At 37.4% G+C, this 27721-nt stretch overlaps 1 protein-coding gene, 1 long non-coding RNA gene and 1 other non-coding gene across 4 annotated transcripts; all 3 read left to right on the forward strand.

Annotated features, from left to right (window-relative positions):
• The first annotated feature begins 70 nt into the window (after nucleotides 1–70).
• On the forward strand, nucleotides 71–2935 carry LOC127957277 (uncharacterized). Of its 2 annotated transcripts, XR_008153747.1 has the most exons (9): nucleotides 152–212; nucleotides 333–414; nucleotides 725–783; nucleotides 1019–1061; nucleotides 1235–1313; nucleotides 1591–1657; nucleotides 2185–2253; nucleotides 2560–2606; nucleotides 2832–2935. It is a non-coding gene; the product is annotated as an uncharacterized LOC127957277 (long non-coding RNA). The 2 variants fall into 2 exon arrangements; XR_008153746.1 differs by lacking the exon at nucleotides 333–414 and having other exon boundaries at nucleotides 71–212.
• LOC127958933 (small nucleolar RNA SNORA18) lies at nucleotides 1374–1507 on the forward strand. Its single transcript, XR_008154186.1, has one exon. It is a non-coding gene; the product is annotated as a small nucleolar RNA SNORA18 (small nucleolar RNA).
• Nucleotides 2936–4798: 1863 nt separating the features above from the next.
• On the forward strand, nucleotides 4799–27617 carry castor2 (cytosolic arginine sensor for mTORC1 subunit 2). Its single transcript, XM_052555741.1, has 9 exons — nucleotides 4799–5256; nucleotides 10731–10801; nucleotides 11333–11526; nucleotides 16501–16633; nucleotides 23662–23785; nucleotides 24166–24276; nucleotides 25143–25225; nucleotides 25697–25791; nucleotides 25882–27617. The coding sequence occupies exons 1-9, from the start codon at nucleotides 5144–5146 to the stop codon at nucleotides 25945–25947; spliced, it is 990 nt and encodes a 329-aa protein (XP_052411701.1). The 5' UTR covers nucleotides 4799–5143; the 3' UTR covers nucleotides 25948–27617.
• Nucleotides 27618–27721: the final 104 nt, after the last annotated feature.

Raw genomic sequence — 27721 nt, forward strand, 5'->3', positions numbered from 1 at the left:
TCAAATGAACAAAATATATAACACTGGCCTAGTAGTTTTGGGATATTTTACTGCAAAAATCGTACATATTGCACTTTTAACGTTACCACAGAAACACAGAGAAGAGCGCAGAGCCGTAAAATGTCGTAACGTCGGATATAAAACGTGACGCTTCTCTTCCTGCGTCCTTCTTTCCGCTTCAACCCGCCTGTGAGAAGACTGGCTAAAACTGGGTAGGCTTCGGGGTTTTAAAATATAGATTTGTTTATCTGTGGCTGTAATTTCCGCATTTCAGTTATCTAGATAGTGTTCTCTTACGATTAAATAAGTTTACTGCAAAGTATTTCTAATAGTTTCGTGAACAGTAGACTACAGCAGCACGTGGTGAATACTCTTGCAGACTCGTGGGCATGGCGAAAGCTACTGAACTAAAAGGTTATTTTTTCAGATTACTTTAGTAGTTAAGTGCACTAATTAAATTCCGCTGCATTGATCGATTGTGGGGGGAACACGTGTTTAAAGATTTATCGGATATTGTAGATGGCCAAGTAGATCATCAAATGTGGAATGTCTCAAATAGGGCAAATTCCTCCGTCGGCTTGGCTAGAATAACAGCAGGTTTGCTTTCATCACTGTATAATCGTTGCAGTGATGACAATGAGGCCTGGTATACCCCGAGCATGTCTCTACTGCTGTACTTTGAGGCGATATGAAGAAGACTAATGTTATTCATTTCTCCCAACAGGAAATTCTTCGGCATCTCTATGCTGTTTGAAATGTGTAGTAACCAACGTATGCAGAATGGTAAGTGGTTTGGATGATTTCTTTCTGAACTGCGTGCACCATACTAGTCACGGTCTAGTCACGATGGGCTTAGGAACTAGTGCAGTGCACAAATTACAATTCCCTTCTCTTGCAACTCACTGTTGTGTCCACCAAGTAACAGTGCTACTATCGAGAAGAGACATTTTATGACAGAAAGACAATGTTTTTTATCGTTTAGGTGTCATTTTTAAATAAGGTGTGTGTGTGCTTTCAGGTTTTGGGTGACTGATCCTCCTGTGAATGGACTGGGCAATCAGGTAAGAATTTATTGGGATAATGATGAATTGGAGGTCTGTAATGATGATTGGCATTAATGTTCAACTGCTCTTATTAACCATGAAAGAGAATGTGCCATTCTGAACACTCAAACTCCCTTTCATTTGATTAAGAGTATAAATGTTGTTTTCTAATGTTTGTTTCCTACTTTCAGGCTCCAGAACAAAATGTGGGAGAATAATCCTGTGAATTAATGCATAATTTATATCTGAGGCTTGAAGCTTGTCCTAATGGTAAATTTTACTTTTATAATTTTTCCACTTGATGAGAATGCATTTTGGAAAATTGATTAAAGCGAGGTCTATCCCGACTTGCCCCTCTCAGTAGAGCGTAGTCGTTGGAAATGCCTCGGAGATGAAGTCTGTAGTATCGCTTTACCCATGTCGCTTTTATCTTTAGCTTTGTGGGAAAATTCTGCAGTACATTTCAATGCGCTTAAAGGATGAACCCTTAAATTGTAAGGTATAGCAAAGAGCAAACATCTCACTTGTGTAAATTTCCACTCTGTAGGTGTGATCTGAAGGATGTCCACTAGAAGGCGCAACACCCCTTTTTGTTGACTGCCGGTGTGTGAGAGGTTTGTAGCATTAAAATGGCTTATTAGAAATTACATGAGTCCGCACTGTTGGTATCTGCATCCAGTTGTATTTCTGACTGGAATGTTCAAATGCCAGTGCTAGAGAACCTCGACCCCCTGCTCTTGTAGGACCTTACGTTTGTTGTTGGGTCCTGGCGGTGGTCGAGACAAGGCCTCATCCGGAGTTTATATGTGCTGCTTGTTAGCATGTAAAGATGGTTGGACTACAGTGATTTGTGGGGTCTAATTTCAGTTTTATTTCAATAAATCGAACCGCCCTAGCTGGAAGCAAAGCGGTTTTTGTTTTAAACGTTCCTACACAGCCTCTCTAGTGCGGAATGGGTCCATCACTGGTGTGCTTTCCATTCTCCCACATACTCGACATGCCCCAACCCTTCACAGTCATCCAAGACGCTCTCCGGAGGATAGCGACACACTGCGACTTGCTCCTTTTAGAAGCCTTGTGACATTGTTTCAATAGCTTGGTGTGTCTAGATAATCCTGACATGTTCATGTTGTACCCACAGGTCCTATATGATTAGATTGAAAAATAAATGTTGGCAGCTGATCGTTCTTCCCGTACTGCAAGTTGAAAAGTAAGGCATCTGTTCTTGAATTTCCCAGTTGCATGTAAGTGATGAATTTGGTCATATACCAAGGCTTTTAGGATATGTGGTTCCTGACTTGCTGTGGACTTGACCAAAAATTAAAATCCATTCTAATGAGTCTCTTCAGTTTCATTTCTGTTGGGATTTATTAGGAACATTTCTTTAATGTAACTTAAACCCTGTACTTAAACTCAAAATGGGAAATTGTACGTGTTTAATAATTAAATAATTTTAATATTTTATTTAATTTTAATAAGTTTAATAATTAAACTTTAATTGTTTATGCTGTTACAGGTTTGGCGTTGGAGTGAAGGGTTTCCCAGCCAGACATTTCTTGGAAGGTTAGAGTTGTTCCACACCTTTGGATCACTTTCAAAGGGGGTCAGCCACTTCTTTTCACTGGCGACCCTTAACGCTGTGATCCTACATCAGTGCCCTATGAGATGTTTTGCAAGGGTTTTTGGAAAATAAACCACTTGCTGTCTTTAGGGCAACACCTGATTCACTTTTAAGCAGTATTATTGGCATGTTTAACATGAATGCAATTTGCTTTTGTCTCTTAACAGTTGGTGCTGCTGATGAGATTATACTACAGAGGAAATTCGTAAAACTTCTCCTGAGTGTTTTGTATTGATTTGTAGTTTTCAATAAAGTACAATGTGTGGTTGAAGTGGTGTGTGTTTTTTTTTTTTTTTTTTTTTTTTAAAGCGTGAAGAACCAATGTGAAATCCCAAATGTTTCCTAGCATGAACCTGTACGGTTTCCGTGAGAATATATTTTAGCAGTTAAACCAGTTTTCTCATTACTAGAACTCCCCTTAGAGAGGATAACATTTAAGATTTGAAGTCTCAAATCCTCATAGCCAGTGTCATGCCGGTAAGAGATTGGTTCTCAGGGCTTCATGTGGGTCATGGGGTTCAGATTAAAGAATTCTCTCTGTAGAACGCAGCTTTTAGTGCTCCATTTCTGCTTTGACAAGCTGCCTTTGAGTGTAATGAAGCCTTTATTTTTGAGTGCTTGAATGTTCAGTGTTTGCTCTTTGGGGAGTTTTCAACGGAGTGTTTTGTTCATAAAGTGTCTGGTTAGGAAAGCTAAATAGTTTGGGATAAGCGTTTTATTCACTTTTTAATATATAGATTCATATTAGAGTCATTTTCTTATTCATGGACTAAGATCATATGCAAATAGTCTTGTAGGTGTAAAACTGATCCTTGAGAAAGATGTAATCTGACTTTGTGGTTCCTTCATCTTTCTTTGTTAAAAGTCTTTTTTTTCTTTAAGGGTGTGAAGATAAATATTTGCTGCTGGTTGAACAATTTATTTACTATAAAATTAAAGATTCTCCATTCAAAATACTAGTAATGGACTAATGCCCTTTCTTTAGTTTCACATGTTTAAAAATATTCAGTACAGACATGCCTGACATATTAAAAAAAAAGTGCAAGTCCAAAGCTTACTACTCAATATGTTTTAAGTGGTAATGCTGAAAGGAATGGCGTCTAAAGAGGAGTGCTGTCCTTTGAACTGAACAATGCCTGTCCCTGTGAGAGATCAGAGTGTCCCAGGGATCTTATCACAGCTGCACACAAAGAATGCTTGTTGTTTTATGATGCTCTGCAGCACCGGCCCTGGTTGCCAGTAGACCGCACTTGTGAATTATTAAACCTATGCCTTGTATTAAATTATGCTCTCTGGGTCAGGACTTGGTTAATTGATGGGTGTCAGGATGGTTATTGCATGTACAAATTATTTACTGCTTGTTTTCTGTATGTGTGTGTGTATATATATATATATATATATATATATATATATATTCCATTCATGTTATAAAATTCCAACATCTGGTTTCATTCCACTTCTAATCTTTAATCTTGAAAAGGAACAAAAGTTCCACCTACCTTTTTTTGCGTTTAGATAAAGACAACATTGATATTGATTGAATCCCCCATCACATCTTTTACACAGTGAATGATTAGCAAGATGTTGTTTAAGCTCAAGAAAAGGTCACATACTTAATAATCTAGAACTTTAGTGGCTAAACTAGGTCACCCTTAGTCTAGGAAACTTTTAAGGCAGGCATTTTAATGCTAAAATACTGCTTTAATAAATGTATTTTTTTCTTTTCTTTTTTGAAGAAAAAAACATTTTTTAAGTACATTTTCTGTGTGGTGGAAAACATATTCAAAATTTATATCAAACAAATATTGTCCCAGGCCATGTGGTGGAGGTGGTGTAAGGTCATCTATCGAATCGTTATGTCTTGTTAAATGTCAGCGGTGGCCATGGGCAAAATTAAATACGAGCACATTTTTAAGCAAATTTACAATGCCCCGTGTTAAACTATTTACTCATTTTAGTTGAATAAAGATACATTTTATATCTAAAAAAAAAATGGACAATAAATAAATGCATGGCATATCTTACGCAAATATGACTACATTTTTATATTTACATAAAAAAAAGTTAATCGAGTAATTTTGTATAGCTGCTTGTACACTTCCCAACATGCACTTCCTGTATAATTCGTCCCGCCCCCTTTATTTGAGTGACAGGTTGTTTGTTTCACTGTTACCAGCTGCTGGCCCATTCCAATCCTTGTCGGAGTGGAAACACGGGGGCCGACAGTCCTCTTTTTTTCTCCCTTCCCGTTTACCTCGTTGTGCTTTCTTTTATTTCACCCCGCTTTACTCTCTTTCTCTCTTTACCCCGGCAGACAACTTTTCCTTTTCTCTCCGCTCCTTTCCGCTCTGTTTGAAGGTTTTAAAGCCCCGTCCATAAGCTCTAGTTATTTATTTATTTATTCTTTCTTGTTTTATCAAAACGGAATAGGCAGTTATATCTTTTTTTTAGATGTACCACAAATGAGAAGACGCAAAAGATGGAGCTGCACATTTTAGAGCACAGTTTAAAAGTAGCAAGTATAGCGAAAGAGGGCATCCAGGTTTGCACTCATGGATTAATCAAACTAGCTTTTCTGCCATCTAAAACAAGGTAAGTAGCTTCACGAATCAAGTCAGCGTTGTGTTAGACCTGTAATAACTGTCCGTTAAATGTCTTCTTGAAGAAGCTGACGCGGAATTGCATTAGCTTACCGCTACGCTGCTCTCATGAGAGGCAGATGCAGTTCCAGCGCTTCTTTACGTTTTTAATCCAAATGTCCGTTTGCTCCATGCAAGAGGCACATGACATCATCAAACAAGCGGTCATGGGTGTTTGTTTCGCGGTAATGGTTGTCTGTGTGGTTGCTGCTGAAGTTGGTTCGACGGTAGAGGGGTGTGTGTACGTGCTCGGGGTTGTTTTTCTTGTGCAGCCGTATAAGTATACGGAGGGGGATGTTGCTTTAAATCCCCCCCGTCCGTGATGATCAATGCACGATCACGTATTCTGCATCACGGCTTTGATGCAGATGAAGGGGGCATCCTGATGACTTTATATCAAGCTTATCCTATCGGTGCTTTAATCAAAAACTGACCTGTTTTGATCAGTTTGACAAAGATCCGTTTGAACTGCACTTGGTGGCGCTGGTGGAAGAAAAACCTGTAAACAACTGGAAGAGGAGGGGAAAAGTTGTGGCCTGAACATGATTTGCATGCATTTGCTGCATGGCTCACTGCCTGTGAACAGAAATGTGCCTTTTACCACCTTTTGTGTTTGGTAATGCACATGCATTGTTGCTGGTAACGTTTTGCAGTTGTTTCTTCTCTCATACTGATGCATCCTCAGATGAGGGTCTTTGTGAACGACCATCATCTATTCATAGAGTCTCAAATGCCCCCTTGCTGTGTTTGCATAAGCAGAGTATGTGAGCACACCTCCTGTCCGGCTCTGGAGTCTGAACCTCAGGGAGAAACATCCTGAAACATCTAGCTAGAGTTAAAGTAGTTAGTTTGCATGTCTGCATTAGTGTCTTTATTTAAAAAATTCAGTGGTTTAAATCAGGGGCCGAATTCTCCTCCGGCCCCTTTTATTTAGCAGGTTTACTTGCTCTTGTATTTCATAAATCTAATTTTCTAGGACCGTTCAGAATGCTTTATTGTTTCTATGCTTGTAATGTTCGGCCTACTGTTTTGAAAAGGTCTTGCTGCATTCAAGAGACTGTAATTATGCAATATCACACAAGTAGCCTAACTGTGATAGATACTGGCTTTGACCATTAAAACACGTTAAAACATGAATAGACATCAGTCGACAACTACATCTTGGACATGTCTGAATAGGAAACATTTCTTTAGAGATCAAAGATGCTTTGTCATGACTCGGAGCCTGGAACAGTAATGATGACATCACCTCTGATCGAAAGGAAAAATACTGAAAATCGCAAAGTAACGTCTCAGCAAAAAACATTCAAGGTCTGCCTGTTAATGCAGGGTTATTCGTTTGCCAGTTGAAGATTTACCATAGTAAAAAGCTTTGCAGCTGGGCTGTTTTGAACATTCAGGTTGTGTTTGCAGTGACTTATTCCTCCTGGTGGTTTGCACCTGGCTGTGACCGGCACTGCTTCAGGGTTTTCTATTGTATTCAGTGCTGTATTTCTTGCCAAGCAGGCCATGAAATCCTATGTAAGAGTTATTTTTTTTATTTATTTTTTTTAAATGCAATTTCATGTAGAAATAGCATTTTTGATATGGCTTTTGTTCTGATTTTGAATCTTTGATTTGATTCTAACTTCTAACACATTTATGCATTTAGGGGATGGGGGATACACTTGTTTTTCTGTCACAGACGCACAGCTTGAATCAACTTATTTAGTGGCTGTTTGTGAAGTGTCTCAGTGTGATGCACAACTCAAGGGGAGCTCTGGAAATAGTTGCTTACAGTTTGAAACATTGTTGCTACTTGCCAGCCCTTGGGTTGTGCTGGCTCACTCTTTGTCTAGCAAGGAGTTTTTGTTTACTCCGTACGATACAATGAAACAACACCGTTAACCAAATGCTATGTCACCATTGAAACAAACAATAAAAAAACTAAATATATTAGTGCTTTGCTTAAACATCAAAAAAATCTTATTTGTCCAAAAAAACAGAACAAAACTATTGGTAAACATAAAAATGTGTGAATGTGTATCTAAACATTCTTAAATAAAAATGTTTACTTGAGGTGCAAACTGAAAGGTTCAAGTCTTGTTTGAAAAAAATTCAGTGTGTATACTTCACTGACAGATATTTGTTATTGTGTATGAAAACTTGTTTTCCCTTTGAGTTAACAGTATTTTTCTGGCCCCATTCATAATATATTTTTTCTCATTTTAATCATAAACTGACTTTATTTTAATAAATTTCCCTGAAAACAAGTGATTTTGCTTTTCAATATATCTGGATATCTGGATCTTTAGACATTTTCACTGGAAAACAAGACAAAAGAAAACTTTTGCAGTGTGATCCGAAGGGTATGGTGGAAATGATTCACACATATTAAAGTAAAAGGTAATGGAGATCCGTTGGAAGTTGTATTTTCAAATGTTGAAGTGTTGCTATACTTATTGTCTCTTATATTCACTGAACATATCGGTATGTTCCCTTCAATTTATTGCTTAAATTGTCTTTAGCTTTAAAAGGTATAAAATATTTAAATTTACCATTTAATATAACAAAAAGAACCACTGTTAATAATAGAATATATATTTCAGTGTTTCAGGGGTCGATCTGTTGGAAGTTCAGTGAGTCTAGTATTAAGCATCACAGTCATCACAACAAATAATAAAAATAACTGGGCCTATTTCATCTGCAAATAGTTGCTTTTGGGATTTTTGTACAAAGTTCTGTGGTGCGTGTTATTCCACTGCTAAATCAAGAAGTATTAACTTGCTCCACCTCTGAAACTTCTTTTCGGCCGACATCATTTTCGGCCGATAAAATCAAGTATGGGCCTACATGATTTAATTTTACTTAGAAATACATAATGATACCTGGGTAAAATGTGAATCATTTTGATTTAGTTTAGACTTTGAATGTTGATTTAAAGGATAGTTCACAAACAAACAAGTAAATAAAAGCACTGTATGAAAAAAAAAAAAAAAAATTAAAATATCTTCTTTAGCATTTCCCAGAAGAAAGAAAGTCTTACCGTTTTGGAGATGAGGGTGTTTCATGTTGTGTTGTCTATAATAATAAAATTGATCTTCTGCCCCAGTGGCTTTCACTGGGTGATGTTTTAAGACTTCAGGTAAGGTAAGGTCTTTATTTCAAGCAAAAGTACCAGATAAACAGGAACGGCTTATAAATGCAGGAATTTTCCCATAAAAATGTAAATAAAAAGGAAGCGGTAAACATATTTTCAGATAAACTGCTAGAATCAGTAATTATTTGGTTGTGCGTTTGAAAATAAGATTGAATGTGTTTGTCCTCGGAGACCTCAGGAACGGTTGTTAGGAGCACATTTCTGAGCAGAGGCTCTGAGCGAGTGAGTCATAGCCTGTTGAAAATTTCCAATAGAGATGTTTTGTTGTTCTGATTTAAGAGCATAAGACCTGCCTCTCTATGATTATTGCTTTGATTTTTTTCCTCATCTCAGGACTCAAATTAGTGTAGATCCATCACATCTCTCTTTTCAGTCGGTGACTCAAATTCAGCTCAAACTGAATGAATTCTTAGTGCTGCAGAGAAAAACAAGTGAGTCAGTCTATTGCACAGCATCTGTGCATTTCCTATTTTCCTATCCCTGCTTTAAAATATAAAACAATTCAAGCAGTAGTTTATTAATAACATACTTTAGATATCTTTCGGTACTGCAGTGCTGTCATTTCACCTTTAGGCTGAAGGGCATTTAAAATGATCACACAGCACCAGAAATGTCCGACAGCTTGAAAACCCTTAAAAAAAAGCTCCCCCTTCACCCCCAGCACCACTTTGGCAGTATCAGATAAGATGCTGCTACCCAGAGTCAACAAGTCGCCTGCTTTCCCCCAGAGGCAAAATGATACACTGTGATTGGACGGGCCCATAAAGAAGGACTCCTCTTACCTGGTGTCTGGAGCCGTTTGGGGTTCACAAGCCTAGCAATCCTAGCATTCATGCAGAAATGTATCTAGGCTTAAATTTGCACAGGCACATTTGTCATATATTTTTTTCCTGTTGTGTCATCTTTGGAGAAATAAATGATACTGTGTGTGTGTGAAAAGCCGATAAAATCAGCATTTAGCTAAACAATTATAATGCTAAACAAATCATTTAGAGAATTTGTTAAACGCTTTTAATTTGATATGATTATGACATCAGGGTGATATGGCTGTCCTCCTGATATCATAATAAAGAAGAAAAAAAAAGAATGAGTTTCTTAAAATAAAAAATACTTCAGATTTTGCACAAGCCTTTAATATTATTTCATAGGGGGAATAGTATTTTATCAACACCTACCTAATTAATATTGGAGAGGAAAAAAAATGCAAAGTCATCACAGTAACTGACAATTTCTGAAGGGACCTGACAAATATAGCCACACCACCCACACATATGATCACATGGCGCAACTCCTCAAAACCTTATAAGCATGCCCATTATTAATAACGCATTAGCTGTTTATTAGTACTTACAAAGCACATATTCTGCATGACCATATTCTGCATTCCTAATCCCACCCAATATCTAAACTTACTAAACAATATCTTGGACCTTAAAATTATTTATTTTACAATATATGAAAATAATTAAGATATTTACACTTAAGCTTATGTATTTGTAGTGTTAGAATACATAAGAATAAATGTTTACTTCATTGTTACACCGAAAATAATTAAGATATTTACACTTAAGCTTATGTATTTGTAGTGTAAGAATACATAAGAATAAATGTTTACTTCATTGTTACACCATGTGACATTTTAGGATAATTAAATTAGAATAATTAAAGTTCTATTTCTAAGCAGCTCTTGATTATTCTAGGATTTTCTTGTCTATTCAGAAACGGTGCAATAAAGTTTAAAACTTTAAATCCCTAAGCCTGAGCAATTGACTGTTTGGTATTTATCAATGAATTGATATTCAAAAGAAAAAACATTTTTACTTCTTGGTAGCATCAACTAATCTATATGTAATAACTATATATATATATATATATATATATATATATATATATATATATATATATATATATATATATATATATATATATATATATATATATATATATAATTATAGATCAGTGGTTATATTTAAATTAAACTTTTTCTTGAAAACAGTACTTAACCTACTGTCTAAATTCTTTATGATGTTGTTTGTCCTTAGATATGACTGACCTGTTGCTTGTCTCTCTCTTTTCTTACAATATGGTTCATTCTGTAATGCGTCAAAGTTTAATTCTTTAAATCCGTAAGCCTGAGCAAAAGACCTGCAGCAGCCTGTGATCTCTGTGAGGCTGAGTAAATTGATGTTCATAGAAGCTTCTCAGGAATATGTTATTAACTTCTATTCATTACTGTGCTCCTTCTTGGCTCATAATTTCCATCTCTTTCTCTCTTTGCTTCTCTCCAGATGTAAGTTCTTTAGTTTAACTGAAACTCCAGAGGATTACACCATTATCGTGGATGAAGATGGCTTTAAAGGTAGGTCTTGTGGTTACTCTTTTACTAAGAGTGCACTGGGTTTAGTGCAGTGAGGCAAGATTAAGTCATGTAAAGTATCACAGATTCTCTATAATTCCTTGTAGCTTGACTCACTGCCAATGTTTGACCACATATTGCTCCATCAGTAGTCCCCCCACAGTTCCATTATGGGTAACTAGAGGCTAAGCTGTCAGTGGCTTTGGTTTTGTGGTTGATTGAATCAATCCATGTCATTAACACACTGGTTACCAAGGTGAAACCCGTCTGTAGCCATAGATACAAGAAGTGCTGTGTTGCAAAACGGATACAGGTATTTTAAAATCCCCGGAAGTTTGTGGGTTTGTTGCCAGCTTTTCTGGCCATATTTCTTCTGGAGAATGATAAATCTGAAGCATGAAAATGGTGATCTTCCCTCGCATTTGTGTGCTATCAATTCATGTTCGTTAGCTTTGCTTAAACATCAACAAAATCTTATTTTTCCAAGAAAACGGAACAAATCTACTGGTAACTGGTTTCTGTTATCTGTTTCAGAGCTGCCGGAGTCTGAGTATCTCAGTGTTGCCGATGCAACGTGGTTGGCTCTTAATGTGGTGTCCGGGGGCGGAAGTGCTACCAGCTCTCAACCAATCGGAGTAACAAAAATCGCAAAATCAGTCATCGCCCCACTGGCAGACCATAATATCTCAGTGTTCATGCTGTCTACATACCAGACTGATTTTATATTGGTGAGTGTCACAGATGCTTAGACTATAGAGATCAATAAATAATTGCCAAATTATTATATTCGTGTACTATTTGCACTCGATCAGAATCAAGGAGTTGTTTTTTAGTCAGTTATTTTTCTCTTTTAAAACAATTTACACACAAAGAAGCACATGACACCCTCATATAAGTAAGGAATCATATGGAAGTACCATTTATATTTACTACAAAATTAATTTCAGAGATTTTAGCATAAACCTAGTTCAGGGGTCATCAGTCACAGTGAGCAGTGCAATCAAACAACAGAGCGGTTCATACCATAAGTGCTTAGGGTTGTTGTATTTAATATCTAGCTCCAGAGTTTGTGCTTTTAAGCCCTTTTCTTCCATGTATATTGCTTCTCTCCCTCGCTAAAAATGTAAAGTGTCGCATTACTGATTATTGAAAAAAAAGAAAAGAAAACTTTACTTGGTTATTTTAACAACAGTAGTGGTGAGCAACACAAGAACTTGATCGTTTTGTCCTAACACTGTAGAAACAAGAATGCAGCAATATCAAATGTTTTTGACTCAGTCCATTAAACTAAATCAAGTTTGTGAAAAATGAATGGAAGCTTAAAACAAAATGTTTCAACTACAGTTAGAATTATTATTGTAGGCTTTCATCAAAAACAATGTTCTAACGGGCACTGATCCAGACCTGTTCCTGGAGGGCCAGAGTCCTGCGGAGTGTAGCTCCAAACCCTAATTAAACACACCTGAAGCAGCTAATCAAGATCTTCAGGATTACTAGAAAGATTCAGGCAAGGAGCTGGCTGAAAATAAACTCTGCAGGACCTTCACTCTTCAAGAGCAGGATTGGACACCCCTGAATGATTTCATTTCTAGCATGGATGGGCAAGAAGCACAGACTGTATAAAAACAAGGAGATACTTTGAATTACTATAATAATACTAGTACTAATACAAGTTAGCCTGGTGATTTGGGTTTTGCTAATGCTAAAATCTAAAATCACTGCTAATAGTCCTGATTAAACAGCTGATCTAACAACTGATGATTAAACATTATAATGTTTTTCTTGCAGAAAATCTTATACACCGTAGCATTGGCTCAATTTCTTAATCCTTGATGACTATTTTGACTTTTTTTTTTTTTTTTTTTTTTATTCTTTTATAAAGAACTACTGCTGATAACATGAAAATGTATAACTATTCCAAAAAAGTTTTATCCTCGGACTGGGATAGAAAATACAAGAGACTTGGACCTCTTTTAAGTTTAATTTAACACCCCTGACCTAGATAAAGTCTGTAGGAAAACCTTTGTTCTCTCTTGTGTGATTCACTTCACTTTTGGCTAGAATTGTCTCTGACTTATTCTGGAGTTTACACTTACTTATACAGCCCTTATTACTTGAACTGTAGGAAATGATATGAATCCACACATGAACAACTAAAAATCAATGTACGAATAAAAAAATGTTATCCACCTTATATTTGCCTGTAGGAGCAAACACAGCCATTAGTATATTGAATGTGTTTGGCTTCCTGTGTGATCTGCTTCCAGCTACTTTTAGCTGTTCAAAACTTCATGTTTTGCTGCTTGATATTGCAAACTGTTATGTCTTACCATATTATTTTAATGTATCGTCTTAATTATGAGCACACTGGCTTGTAGTGCAAACATTTTTACCATTTACCACACTTTGTTATTCCCCTACAGCGTCTAATGAACCAGAAGACTCGCATATTGACAGAAAACAGCTTGTTTCCGTATAAAAATATAACATGAGAAAAATAACCACAGTATATACATGACAAACACAAGCCAGTCTATTGCAGAAGATTATTTTAAAACAAGCATATAAGTGGTTAAAACACAGATTCAAATCCTTTCCATTTTATTTCACAAGTTGAAACTGTCCTTTCATATAAATACATGGTATATGGAATTGTCTAAGTATTGCTATTAAATGGTCAAACTTATCACATCAACTATACAATCAGTAAATCCTTAGCAACTAATCACTCTTTTCCTTCAACCAACCCATGTACCATGACCACAGCCAGTTGCTGTCATCTCAGCACATTTCTACTTTGTGTGTTTGTGAACACATGGCCAGTCTATCAGTGGTGGAATGGTCACCAGAGCCTGTTTATGAAAATAACAAGCAATGTGGGAATGATGGTAATCTAGGAGTAGTTATGTAAAGAGGATAAAGCCTGTGGATCAGCTGCCGCTTGGTGGAAATTTACCGGAAAGTTCATGTTCCACACCAGCTGCTCCCAGCTAGAGGAGTAATCACAGAGCTTTATAGAAAGAGAGGAGATGACCTGCCTCCTGTGCTCGGCCACTGGAGAGGCCATTTCCTTCTCATCCTCACCCTGTCCTTCGCTCTTGGCCTGGTTACTCAAAACTTTAAGAGCAATTCAGAAATACCCGTCTGTATCCGGCCCATCAGGCCTAGAGCACACAGATGTCTCCTTCACTTGGGTCACAAAAAACAAAAACAGTGAAAGAGAATATTGTCTTCCAGAGTTGTTGATGGGTTTAAGCTTTGCAGCGCTGGGAAATACTCACTGTTGTGTAAGGATGAGCTAAATGGCTTTAAACATATTTCTACATATTATGTTTCCTGTAGTAAAAAAGTTATATAGTTTAAATGCATTTAAATCATACTAAGTATAGTTCAAATCTATTAACATACTGACATATAGTTCGAGACTTACTGATATAACAATGATAATTAACTTTATTTGGAGTAGTATTTGTGCACATTCCTTAATATTAAGCATAAAATGGTTTAATTTCACTATTGAAAATATATTTAAAGTGTACCTGAAGTATACTTTCAATAGTTCAACTTTACCACATTTAAATATTGTATATTTAAACCTTTAGTTGGACTTCAGCACAATTGAAGTGCATCAAGTACAAAATCAGTTGTTCCAATTAAGCAGGCTTAAGTATACCAGTTTAGTATACTAAAAGTACAATTGCAGGATATTTTTATTAAGTACATAAACAAACATATAAAGGCATTTGTAGTATACTATAAATAATATACTATATATGAATTAAATGTATTTCAAAATAATTTTAGTATATTTCTTTTTTACAAGCTATCCAGTGTGCTGTGATTTAGTTGAATAACTCAAGCGTCTGACAAAAATGGTACACCCTTACCATGCCGTGATGCCATGTCCTTATCGGAGTGATGAGACCAAAACAATAAAACCAATTACAAACGTGGCATTTGTTGCATCCAGTGGGGACGTAATTATGGATTATAATGACTTATACTGTCTTTTTACGTGTTGCATGCATTGCATGCAAATGTCTCTACAAGCGCAACTTGTACACTGCTCAAAACTCTTGTTTGAATAATAAGTGGCAAATTCTTTAAATATGATAGCCTACTTACAGGCTGTGAGTCAGCATTATTTGTCAGAACACCCGAATCATAGGCTTCTCTCCCAGGTTCAGGAAACAATCCTCCGTAAAATACGCTGCATGCACTTGAATATTTGGGTTATTTATTATTTAATACGACTTAATCACTGATTTCTAGTTGAGTCCTCTTTTGGAAGACTAAACAAAGTATTTTCACTTTCGCAATGAAATGCACAGCGTCTCCACAACATGGCAGTTGCGGTAACAGCACTACAGTGAGAAAGTCACGCCTTCTTTCTTCGCGTGAACATTTGGGCGTTGTTATGCAAATCTTACCACACTGTGACGTAGACATGTGGGGGCATGTTAGAATGAGGCATTTTAGGAGGGCGTGGACGAGTCTTTACTTTCAAAAAGAATATCTCTTTGCAACTTTAGGGATCTTATCTATTTACAAACAGCTTGTAACACTCCAAAGAGATAGGAAAACTTAAAATCGCATCATATGACCCCTTTAATGCAAGTAGTACATTTACATTTAAATGTATAAATTTATCAGATGCTGTTATCCAAACCAACTTAGATTATTTTATGTATGTGTGTTCCCTGTGAAATGAACCCCTGACCTTTTGCGCTGCTAACACAATGCTCTACCACTGAGCCACAGGAACATGGTGAAGTAAAGCAGAAATTGTAGTTAAAATATTCAAACCATAGTTTCACTAAATAAACACAAGAAGCAAGTCCCTAAAGTTAAATTTAGAAACCATTGCAAAATAATTTTAATGTACTTTTAATTTGGCAATTGGGTTTGTTCTATTTGTGATTTGCATACTTTTGTGTTGCCAGCTAAATTAAATATTATTTGTGTGTGTGTGTATGTATTGCCCAGCCCTACTGTCGTTGTATTTGTGTAAAACGTTTGCCATTGTTGCACTGTTGTTAGTTTTCTTACGAGATGGTAACGGTTCGATGTAAACCTTGAAAAAATTTCTCTAGAGCTTTTATATGATCCAAGGAAACTGTATATCCGTTGATAGTTACCCTTGTAATGCTGTGTGGCGCTCTTTTAGTGCACCCATTAGGGCCTCACTGGAATACTATGAATTTCAGCTTAATTGGTTGCTTAAGACATCCTTATGCTTTGTTTCTACTGTAATGTATTCTGGGTTTGGTAGTGGTGTTTGAAATGCAAATGAACATTCATTTGTTATGTGTTTGAGTCTGCTTGTTTTGGTTACTGAAGGAAATGGCAGAAGCGGAGTCTAAATTAAGGGTTTTTACTTGAATGTTAATACTGTTTTCATATATTGAAACATCTGAACATCTCTGCTAGAAATGTAGAAAAACAAGCTTGATAAGATTTGTGCCTGTACTCTGTTCAGAAGTAGCACATTCTGATACCTTGCTTGGGATTTCTCATCTGTACTTCAGAAACCACAGTACATCAGGAGTGTATGTTGTCTAACAGGGTTTGCCACTGTCCGCAAACAGTTTTAATTGTTTATGATTATTTTTTCTCTCTCTAGCTCACTAAATCTTCTTGACGATTGCTCATTTGTAGGATTTTTACTAAATGGACAAATTCTCATGCGATTCTGTCCATAGGTTCGAGAGCGGGATCTGCCCATGGTCATGCACACGCTGTCTTCAGAATTCACTCTCCTGAGGGTTGTCAACGGAGAAACAGTTGCTGTCAACAGTACCGGGGTCACCAATGGTTTTGTCAAGCCTGAACTGGGTAATCATCTGTCATTATTCTGAGGGTGTGTCGACACAAGGCATTTTGTGCATTTGCAGTAACAACTTGAAGGGATAGTTCACCCAAAAATAAAAATTGTCAATAATTACTCATCCTTAGTCCACTGTAAAAGTCTAGAACAGTATGAAAGACGTCAACAAAGGAATTGAGTCAATATTTTTGTTTTCTTCGCTTACAAACATTATTATCGTCGCTTCATAACGTTACGGTTGAACCACTGATGGCAGATTGACTATTTTGATGATGCTTTTCATACTTTTCTGGACCTTGACATTGTAACTTACTTGGCAGTCTAAGCCTCCTGGTTTTCATCCAAAATATGTTAGGGGGCTTTCACCCCTGCCTCATTTACTTCAGTTGAATCGTACCATAGTTCGTTTCCCCCTTTGGTGTGGTTTGTTTGGGCAGGTGTGAAAGCAGCAATCGTACTCGGGTGCACACCAAAGGTGGAGCAAACAAGCTCAAACGAACTCTGGAGCGGTTAGTTTGTAGTGAGAACGTGATCTGACCTCGAACAGACCCAACTGCAAAAAGAACTGATCATTTTTGGACTAAACCAGCTGCCATAGTCAGCTGCGCTGTGCATTATGGGATGAGGAAGTGTTTGCACTTTAGCATGGCAGCTCGTGAACAAACTTGGAGTAGTGAGGAGGTGCGGAGCCTCATAGAAATTTGGTCTGATGACCATGAGCATGTCAGAGTTAAGAAGAATTAATGCACACCTCCGCTTGAAGTTATGAGCGATTCCCGCTCGCCGTTTGCAGTGCATTAGAACGTTGTTTTCAAGCCGCATCCACGCTTCATTATAAAAATGTATTGTTTGCATATTGTGGTGTATACAAACAATGTACTAGAAAATGTACCAGGGACAAAACCAGCCCGCACAGTTGTCTCTCCATAGTTGTGTTGTCTCCGTGTTGTTTGCTGGCTTTTCCTCTTATGTTGGAATTTTCCCAAATGTAAATTCTGACCAATCGAAAAGCAGTTTAGGAAATACGTCATAGGCAATGAGTGATGTGGATGTTGTCATGTGACTGCATTTTGGTTCGTTTCAACTAGTTTAGATCAAAGCTATCAGTGTGGTGTGAAAAGGAACCAAAAAAGCTGAAAAATGCTATAAAGTATAATTGTTTGCCCTTGGTTTGGACCAAATGAACGATGTGAAAGCACCCTTAAATTCTGTTTGGAAGCTGAATGAAGCTTTTACAGGTTTGGAACGACATGGGGGTAAATGATTAATGGCAAAATTTTCATTTTGGGGTGGAATATTCCTTTAACCATATCCTTACTACCTTTCTAAGCTTTGAATGTGTCAGTTGCATTGCTTTCTATGTAGAGTCAGAAAGCTCTCTAATTTCATCCTAATTTGTATTCCGAAGATGAAAGAAGGACTTATGGGTTTGGAACTACATGAGGGGGGAGTAAATAATCACAGAATTTGTATTTTTGGGTGAACTATCCCTTTAAACTGTTAAATCAATTGATCAGTTTAGACTCCTCGTACCCTCCTCATAACATAAGCATAGCACAAGCATTGGTAATTTGAATGTGAAAGGCTGGCAGTGTCAGCCATTTCCAGTTATTTTACCTGTACAAACAGAATCTGTTTTGATACTTTATAGCGTAAATAATTGTTTATCATATTGTTTATCGTAATCATAAACGCACTGATATGTAGCACAGATAGTTGTACCATATACTGAACTTTATTCTTCTAGTTATTTACCAGTAGTGTGGCTAATGAATTTGAAATCATGCACATTCAAAGAAAATAGCTCACCTACTCACTGCAGAATGATTTATCATACCGAGCACTAAGTTCTGAAACACTTGTCAAAAGTCCCTGTGGTGTGGTTAGGCATCAGCCTCTGCCTGTCACATTTGAGTCAATTATTGGTGTGCCCTTTGAACATAGTGTGTAGACAGACCTTTTTAATATTTTTCTGTGCTCACGCGTATGTTCTATGTTTAAAGTCAATATTAAACCAATCTGACACTTTTATAATAATGTTCCTGGTATTATACGTCAGATGATTAAATCTGACTATTTTCAAATGTTGTCCTCTCACGATTTCTCTCAGATATATAACATTGCAGTAGTAATATGGTTGTGAATTGCATGCCATGTTGACTGAATGGCATCTCCATCAACACTGACATGACCTTTGGTAAATGACAGAGACTAAATAGATTTCATGGTAGAACTACACTAAGCTCTTGTCCTGTTCACAACATTATTTATATAGCTTTTTATGGAGTCAAAATAATGCTGCATATATCCGCAAAAAAAAGTACAAAAAATAGTATTGGGAGAAAAAAAACGAAGTTTTGCAAACAAAAATAAAGAATTTCAAAGCATAAATGAAACCGTGTGAAAGCAATTATTTTGCAATACATATTTTCCATGGTCATATCTATATCATGGTCTGTCAGTCTAGTTTGAGCTTGTGATGCCGTTTTCCCTTTTCGCTTCACTTTTTCGCGCGTCTCTCTTTGTGGCACTGTTTTGACGAGGGGGTGGAGTCAAGGGAAAGGGGCGTGTACAACATGCCTCCCTGGAAGTGACCTCATCGGCCCGAGACTCAGCTCACCGATCCAGGTCCTGTCATGAGCAGGGGGGCAGGGTTTCATATTTTAATGAAGCATCCCTGGGTGCCGCCATTGGCTAGCGGACCCCCACCTGCTGTTAGCATTCCCATTCATTTTGGCGTCACTTTGACCACGAATAACTTCACATCTGAGGCATTTAAAGACTCCATTTGTCCATTAATTATTTCTAAACAATCTCAAAAAAAGCATAAAAGGCTCCATTATCTTGCATCTTACGTTGTGGCCCCATAGAAGCAGTTTTTGTAAAAATAGGCTAACGATTGCACATCATAACCAGCGACTCTCTGTCGCACAGTAGAGAAATTACCATATGGACAGGAGGAGAAGGCAATATTGCTCGCAGGCAATATTTTACTGTCTATGAGGCTATCCGGGAGATAATTAAGCAGAATACTTACAGCTATTAGAAGACTTACAGGTTGCTCACGTCATATCTACGTCATCAAGCTCAGTTTGAGTCTGCGCAGTACACTCGACCCCCAGGAAGTGCTTGCTTCTAAATCACTTCATTTGTCTCCGTTAAATCCAATGGGGTCTCTATGTCAATTTCTTTTACTGTCTATGGTCATGAGCAGAGGCTTGCTATTGGATCGTTTCTTTTTATTCAATAGCATTAAAACATGCATGTTTTCATTTTATTTACTTTATTAACAAATGTATATGTGTATTAGCAGTGTTTGCTCAAGTTAAAGAAGTTGTTACCATTGACATGTGCTTTTTATTTCTCTCGATGTGTACACTTTTATAGCATTAAAATGTGTATTGTTTTATTTGGTTAACTGCATGTGTATTAACAGTATTTGTTTAAAATCTCTTAACTTGTGTGAGGACACCAGCGCACCGGAGCGTTCTTTGCTCACATTAGTTCAGACACTGCTAGTTTTAATGTAAAATAATGCAATTCACTTCATAAACTATAACATCAATAAAAAAAATTTGCAAACTAAAATTAAAAGTATTGAGGAAAATAAATTTGCTTTTTGCAAACAAAAAAAATTGCAAAAGAAAAAGTATTGGGAGGGAAAAAAAAGTTTGGCAAACAAAAATAAAGAATTGCAAAACAAACGTAACCGTGCTATACATATTTTCCATGGTCATATCTATTAATTTATTTATGTGTGTGTGTATATATACAGTGGGGCTCGAAAGTTTGGGCACCCCTTGCAGAATCTGTGAAAATGCGAGTCATTTTCAAAAAATAAGAGAGATCATACTAAATGCATGTTATATTTTATTTAGTACTGTCCTGAGTAAGATATTGTACATAAAAGATATTAACATTTAGTCCACAAGACAAAAAAAAATTGCTGAAATTATTAAAATAACCCCACTAAAAAGTTTGGGAACCCTTGGTTCTTAGTATTGTGTTCTGTTACCTGATGATCCTCGGCTGTCTTTCTGTTTTGTGATGGTTGTGCATGAGTCCCTTGTTTGTTCTGAACAGTTAAACTGAGCAGCGTTCTTCAGAAAAATCTTTAAGGTCCTGCAGATTCTTCAGTTTTCCAGCATCTTTGCATATTTGAACCCTTTCCAGCAGTGACTTTATGATTTTGAGATGCATCTTATCACACTGAGGACATTTGAGGGACTCAAACACAACTATTTAAAAAGATTCAAACATTCAATGATGCTCCAGAAGGAAACAAGATGCATTAAGAGCTGGGGGTGAAAACTTTTAAACACGATGAAGATGGCCAAATTTGTCTTATTTTGTTGAAATATTTTTTTTTTATTTAGTTCTGCCCTTCGTAAGCAACAGAAGATACTTGTATGTTTCCCGGTACACAAATTAAGTACAATTTAACTTGATTTTCAAATTCCAAAAGTTTTCACCCCCCAGCTCTTAATGCATCTTGTTTCCTTCTGGAGCATCAGTGAATGTTTGATCAGTGAACAAACAAGGGACTCATGCACAATCATCACAAAACAGAAAGACCGTCAAGGATCATCAGGTGACCACACATAGTATTAAGAACCAAGGGTTCCCAAACTTTTGAGTGGGGTTTTTTTTATAATTTCAGCAATTCTTTTGTCTTGTGGACTAAATGTTAATATCTTTTATGTACACTATCTTACTCAGGACAGTACTAAATAAAAAATAACATGCATTTAGTATGATCTCTCTTATTTTTTGAAAATTACTCCTATTTTCCCAGATTATGCAAGGGGTGCCCAAACTTTCGAGCCCCACTGTATGTGTGTGTATGTATATGTATATATGTATATGTATATATATATATATATATATATATTAGAGGTGGGCATAGATTAATTTTTTAAATCTAGATTAATCTCACTGTGATCTTGAAATTAATCTAGATTAAAATGGCTCATTCTAATTCTGCCGACGGCATTCAGAATATGTGTGTTACCCAAATAAAATTGACAAACAGTAAGTCTTTGAGAAGGGGTTTATCAAGATAGATGGTGCATTAGAAATGTACATCTCCTGTTTCCAAAATGCATCACAAACTGCTTGAAAAAGCTGTAAACTAATTCCACATTGCACAAGGTGCAAACAACCGTATGCCTGTTTCACACATACTCCGTCAGCAGTGCAGCCATGCACCCATGTTACGCACCCATGTTAACGGATTCCAGTTGTGTTCCAGGAGTGCTGCTTCTGCAGCAGTGCACTGATCGTTTTCGTACCGAGTAGCGAACTGCAAACGCGTCCTGTGTGAAGGCACATCGAGTCAGTGCTGCACCACATACGTAACGCACACGGACTGCATACGCACTGCAGATGGAGTATGTGTGAAACAGGCGTGAGCTGGGCCATAGCTGGTGTCAGCAGGGACCCGGTGAAGGTTGTACCAGTGGGCCCTGTTTGAAATTGTTTAATTTGTATGTTCGTTTATTTTTATTTATTTGTGCTATTTACACAATGTTTTTTTTTCATTTTGTAGGTGTCAAGGTACAGAAACCAAATAATTAAATGTAAAATAGCACTGGATAGTCTTCAATGAAAAAATGAAACATATAATCAAACCTACATTTATTCAGATACCTTCAAAATTTCTCACATTATTACAGTTTTGCTATGTATATAAAAATATATATCTGGTGTCTGAATAATTTTTGGTTTGACTGTTAAAACCACAAAGTAGTCAAGAGCAGTGAGTGATTTTCATTTTCATTTTCTTGGATTAACATTACAGCAGCCAGTAGCTAAATTAGGTGCGGTCACTTTAAGAGACGATGAACGCATCCAATATAATACACATCCCATTTTTTTCCTCAACTGTTTACTTTCACTTAAGAAATAACTGACAGTTTTTTCAAGCATAATTTCCAAGGTTGATATTTTGACATATTTCGTATGTATTTGTCGGCACAAAAGCAAAAATAAGCAAATTCGATGTTCAAGTGTTTTGATCAAAACACTTGAAAACGCTTGTTTTTAGCGTCTCGGAACGCCTTTCTCTGCGTGAGCCTGAACACCAGAACACCGCGAGTACTGAATTGTGCTCCTTCACATCTTTTTGTTTGTTCAAACTACAATTTGTTGTTCGTTCAGGTGCAGGAGGGACTTTGAGGAGAACTTCGCAGAAGAGAGCTCGGTTCAGTGTCGCTGTCCGTGATACGCGGCTCTCTCTCTCATCCGCACCTAACACGGCACGCGCTACTCTGTTCAGCTTTTCCGTGTCTTGTGTTTGGATGCTTTAATGTTTAAATTGACAAGCGGTACGGCTTAACAACATGTGGAAAAGATTAGCTTTCGTGATGATGCGCAGCAGTGGCCCACCAACTGTCCTGAGCATCTTTTTAGGCTGGCCTCAGTCAGTCAATTATATAAAATATCAAGGTGAAAGTCATCATAGCTTGCTTAGTATTGAGAATGAGAAGTTGTCGTCATAGCACAAAGCCCCTCTCTCGATATCACAGTCTCCGCCATGTTGGCAGGATACCAGCAGCGAAACAGGATTGTTTACATGTGTTGCTAACTCTGTAGTAGAGGAGGTTCTCGCAATTCTGCACTGTTTTACCATGCCTGGAAGTTACTGCTGCATTAAAAACAGCTTCAGTACCTCTCACGATACATATGGAAAACATATAGGACCCAGCTCCCAACCCAACTTTGAGAATAGATTAACGGCAATATTTTTTTTTATCTCCCGATAAGAGTCTTGCGTTAACGCAGCAAGTTAATGCCGATAACGGCCCACCACTAATATATATATATATATACACACAGTCATTATATTGATTCCATACATTTTCAGTGAAAAATGGAGTCAATAAATCCATATATATATGGATCTCTGCTAAGCTTCACTGTAAACACAAATATATAAATATATATCTTTCCTTCAAGAAACATCCCAACTGACACACCAGCGATGTTTGTGTTTACAGTTTGCGAACATTATCAACTCTCTTTTTCTTCTCCTCAGTTCCTCGTCCGATCATTCATCCACTCTCCAGCCCCAGTAACATGTTCTGCGTTACCAGCCTGGACCCCGACACGCTGCCCTCGGTGGCCACACTGCTCATGGACGTCATGTTCTACTCTGGAGGGTAAGAGCTCTGTGCAGGCCTTTCCTCCTGGCTTACATATGGCAGTAACAGAGAGCCATCTGTCAGATCTATTAGAGAATGATGGTAATACACACAGGTCGCTGTAGGGAATGCGTTATGTGACGACAGGGGAGAAAAGACTGGAAACAATATGAGCAGTGTGTATTTGTACTGTTTTGCTCTTCCTTATAGTGGCTGAACTTGTTTACCACTCAGACAGTGGCATCAGGCCAACAGCTAAAGGGAAAGATCTGATCAGAGTTGCCCTTTATCATACTCCTCCCCCTCCCATTTTCACTATTCCTTGTGAAAGCATCAGCTGACTTGAGCTCTAATGAAGCTTGTGTAATAACAAAAATCTCTGCTACGCTTCATTACAGAGCAAAAGAGACTGGGGGGCAGAGTGAGGATTCTGGACACATTCGCTTTTTCTCCTTCTCGCTGATCGAGGGCTACATCTCTCTAGTTATGGATGAGCAAACCACTCGGAGGTTAGACCACCTGCAAGTTACACTTTATTAATGTCAACATGAAAACACAATTCATCCCGATACACACCCCTGGTCTTGTGCATGAATCGGCAGTTCATGCTAATACAAAAGGAGAAAGGGTTTGTTTTGTTATAAATATACTCTACTATTATTGTCCAACCTATTTCTTCCATCCATCTGTAAAACATGTATTATTATGCACCCATTTTTCTAAACAATTCCCAATTCATAAAATCTTTTTTCGTTGTTCACATGGGAATATCACATTAAAGGGATAGTTCAATCAAAAATTAAAATTCTCATTATTTACACACCCTCATGTCATTACAAATTGATCAATATTATTTTCTAGGAATAAATGCCATAATTAAATCTGTGACCATATAAAGTCATCCTGTCTCTTCAGAAGACTGAATCAAACTGATTAATACATATGGATTACTTTTACTATCTCTACAAACATTTTGAAGCATATCTTAGCTTTCATTTAAAATATCTTCAGCTGGGTTTTAAAGATAAATGAATGTCTTATGGGTTTGGAATGACATGAAGGTGAGTAATCGAGGACAATTTTCATTTGAAGGAAAACAGAAAAAAAAATGGCTTAAAGTAATTTTTTGTTGACTTTAAGGAATTGAAACATTCATCTTGTATATACACTGCAATATTGGACCTGTTTGGGTTGTAAAGTGGATTTCTTTGTCTTTGAGCTTACCAGTCTTTTAGCTTGAAGCCTGCTGAATCACCATGTCTTTGTGTGTGTGGCTAAAATAGAACTTGCCCAATTAAAAAAAAATCTAAATACATGTACAGTATCATTGTTGTCATCACTGCATGTGGTTTACATGCTGCTCTTTTCTTGTCAGGTTTCCAAACAATGTCCTCTTCACTAGTGCTTCAGGAGAGCTTTGGAAAATGGTCCGCATCGGAGGACAACCCTTAGGGTTTGGTGAGTTCAGATGACAATGAGAATCTCCTAGAATAGAATTTGGGGGTTGGTTGTTTTTACTTGGGCAACCGCCCAGAACATCTTAGAAACGTGCTTAAAAAAACTAAAACTAAAAAACTATAACAGAACTATAACACATTAACAAATGCTTCACATTTTCCTTGATTGTAAAAAGTTTAAGGTCCAGTCACATTAACAAAATTTCAGCAAAATTTAGTGTAAAAAAAGATCCATTGTGTGTTGTCAATTCTATAGTGTAGAGTGAGTCATGCAGAAGTCACTTTCAGACCAAGCAGCTGTCGGTTGGTCATTTTGGTGAATCTACATGGGGAAATGTTTCGCTCTTGTGTGAAATTCCCTATTGTATGACTGGATTTTACCCATGCAAATTCACCAAACAACAGTAAATGTGACTGCTTCTTAATGAGCATTTGAATGTTTTGGAAGCTGAAGTCGTTTGTCTTCCATCAGATGAATGTGGCATTGTGGCTCAGATATCTGAACCGCTGGCGACCGCTGACATTCCAGCCTACTATATCAGTACCTTCAAGTTCGATCACGCTCTGGTGAGTTTGAGCACCCACTACTTCCCTGTCACTAAATATTCAGCTAGCAAAGGTGAAGTTTAACACCAGCAACATCTTGTGCCCATCCAGGTGCCTGAGGAGAACATCCAGAGTGTGATCGGAGCCTTGAGGACCAATGAGAGCACAGGACAATGAGACTCTACGATTGCCTAGGCGTCCCGCGTCCCAGAAAACATTTCGATTTCTTATGTCAAACTCTTAAAAGTGCCAAGAGCTTACTTGAGGACTGCTTCTGGGAGGAGGATCTGACAGAAGGGGAATGAATAAGTGTGGGGGGGGGCTCTAATCTTGCAGTCAGTATTAGAAGCAACAGCATCACTTCCTGTCCATTTCTTGCAAAAAAGAAAACCCTTATCCCCACCCAACTCTACAGGGAGCCTGCAGTGGTGTGGAACCAGTGTTTTTCTTCTGTTCTCTTCTTTCTCCCCCACCCCTCTTCCTCTTATCCACTCGTCCTCCGCACATCATTTTACCATGGCAACAGCGCCTGGACTTTCGCTACCAATTCTTAAGACATTGCAAATAACCATTATGTATTAGTGGCAGGTCCTCCTCCTTGAGGACACAGAATGTACTCCAATGTTTCTTGAGATTTTTTTTTTTTACTTTTTCCTGCCCCACTTTTTGTTTTCCTTTGCAGTGCCAAGACATGGGGCATAAACAGGCTCCTTGTCTAAAAACGTGATGTTTTTGGGATGCAATTTGATGGTTCAGGGTTGTTTTTGTTTTTATTTCGGCAACATGGTCCAGTCACAAGTTCAGTCTTTGAAAGAAGCTTTTCACGTTTTTGTTTAGAGCTTTTGTTTCTTTCCCCTCACCTTAATCCTAGATTCATTTTCAATGCCAAGAGGCTGGGTAATGAATTAGTTGTTGTTGTTGTTGTTTTTGCCTTTAGAGTACAATCAATGGTTTTTCTGTCCACTCGAGCCGAGTTAGCAGTGAAAGGAGTTACACAGAGATTGGAATCAAGGATTCAGGTGAGGTGAAACCATTTTTGTTCACACACACTTGTTAAGGGTATATACACAGACACGTACATGAATCGTGCAGTTTACTGTATTTTGATTTTAAAATCGTTCCAATGAGGACGTCGCTTTTTATTACCGCCCTAGAGCCGTCACACGTTTGTGATCGGATGAAATGTCTCTAGTCTTCACCACTACTCGCTCTTTCGAATGTTTTGCAAAGCTGTCTCTTCATTCACAGAGGAACTGTTAGGGGAAACCTGTCATTTGTTGAATGTTAGTTAAGGTCAGCTGTCGCAGACACTGATGTTAGTTTAGGCCTACAAGCTCCCCTTGTCTGCACTTTATTAAGGTCTATCTTACAGATCTTACTCTTCTGATGTGAAATACCGGGGATGAGTTATCATCCCCTATGAAGGAGTCTCTCTTTGAAGGGGTCACTTGTTGCTCTTTACACTAGTATTGGTGTCTTTTTTCCGCAAGCTTTTCTTCTATCAGCTTCTTAGCAGAAATTTGCAGAAACCATATATTTTTCAGTGTTAAGAAGGGGTGACCTGTTTGTTCAATATATTTTTGAGCTTCGATTTGATTTTCAATTAACTTTTTTTTTTTTAACTGTCTGAACCATGTTTTCTTGAGCGTACAGTGGGGGTTTACACCATGTGACTGCTAGACCATGTGCCAATTTGTTATCTAGACAAGTTTATGAAGATATTTAGTCATATTTGTGATTTACAAATGATTTCTGTGGGATGATATTTGATGAAGCTACTTCTAACTACCCATACAAATGATTGATTTGGACAAATTGTTGATTAAACCAGCTTAGACACCAGAAAAGGTCATGACTTTATTACTTGAAAAAGAAAAAAATGATTTACCTCTTTTTTTTTTTTTATAAGTTGCTTATAAGTTGCTTCTCCTTTATATTTATACATTTTTGC

Source organism: Carassius gibelio, chromosome B5, assembly GCF_023724105.1.
Source record: "Carassius gibelio isolate Cgi1373 ecotype wild population from Czech Republic chromosome B5, carGib1.2-hapl.c, whole genome shotgun sequence".
Taxonomy (NCBI): domain Eukaryota; kingdom Metazoa; phylum Chordata; class Actinopteri; order Cypriniformes; family Cyprinidae; genus Carassius; species Carassius gibelio.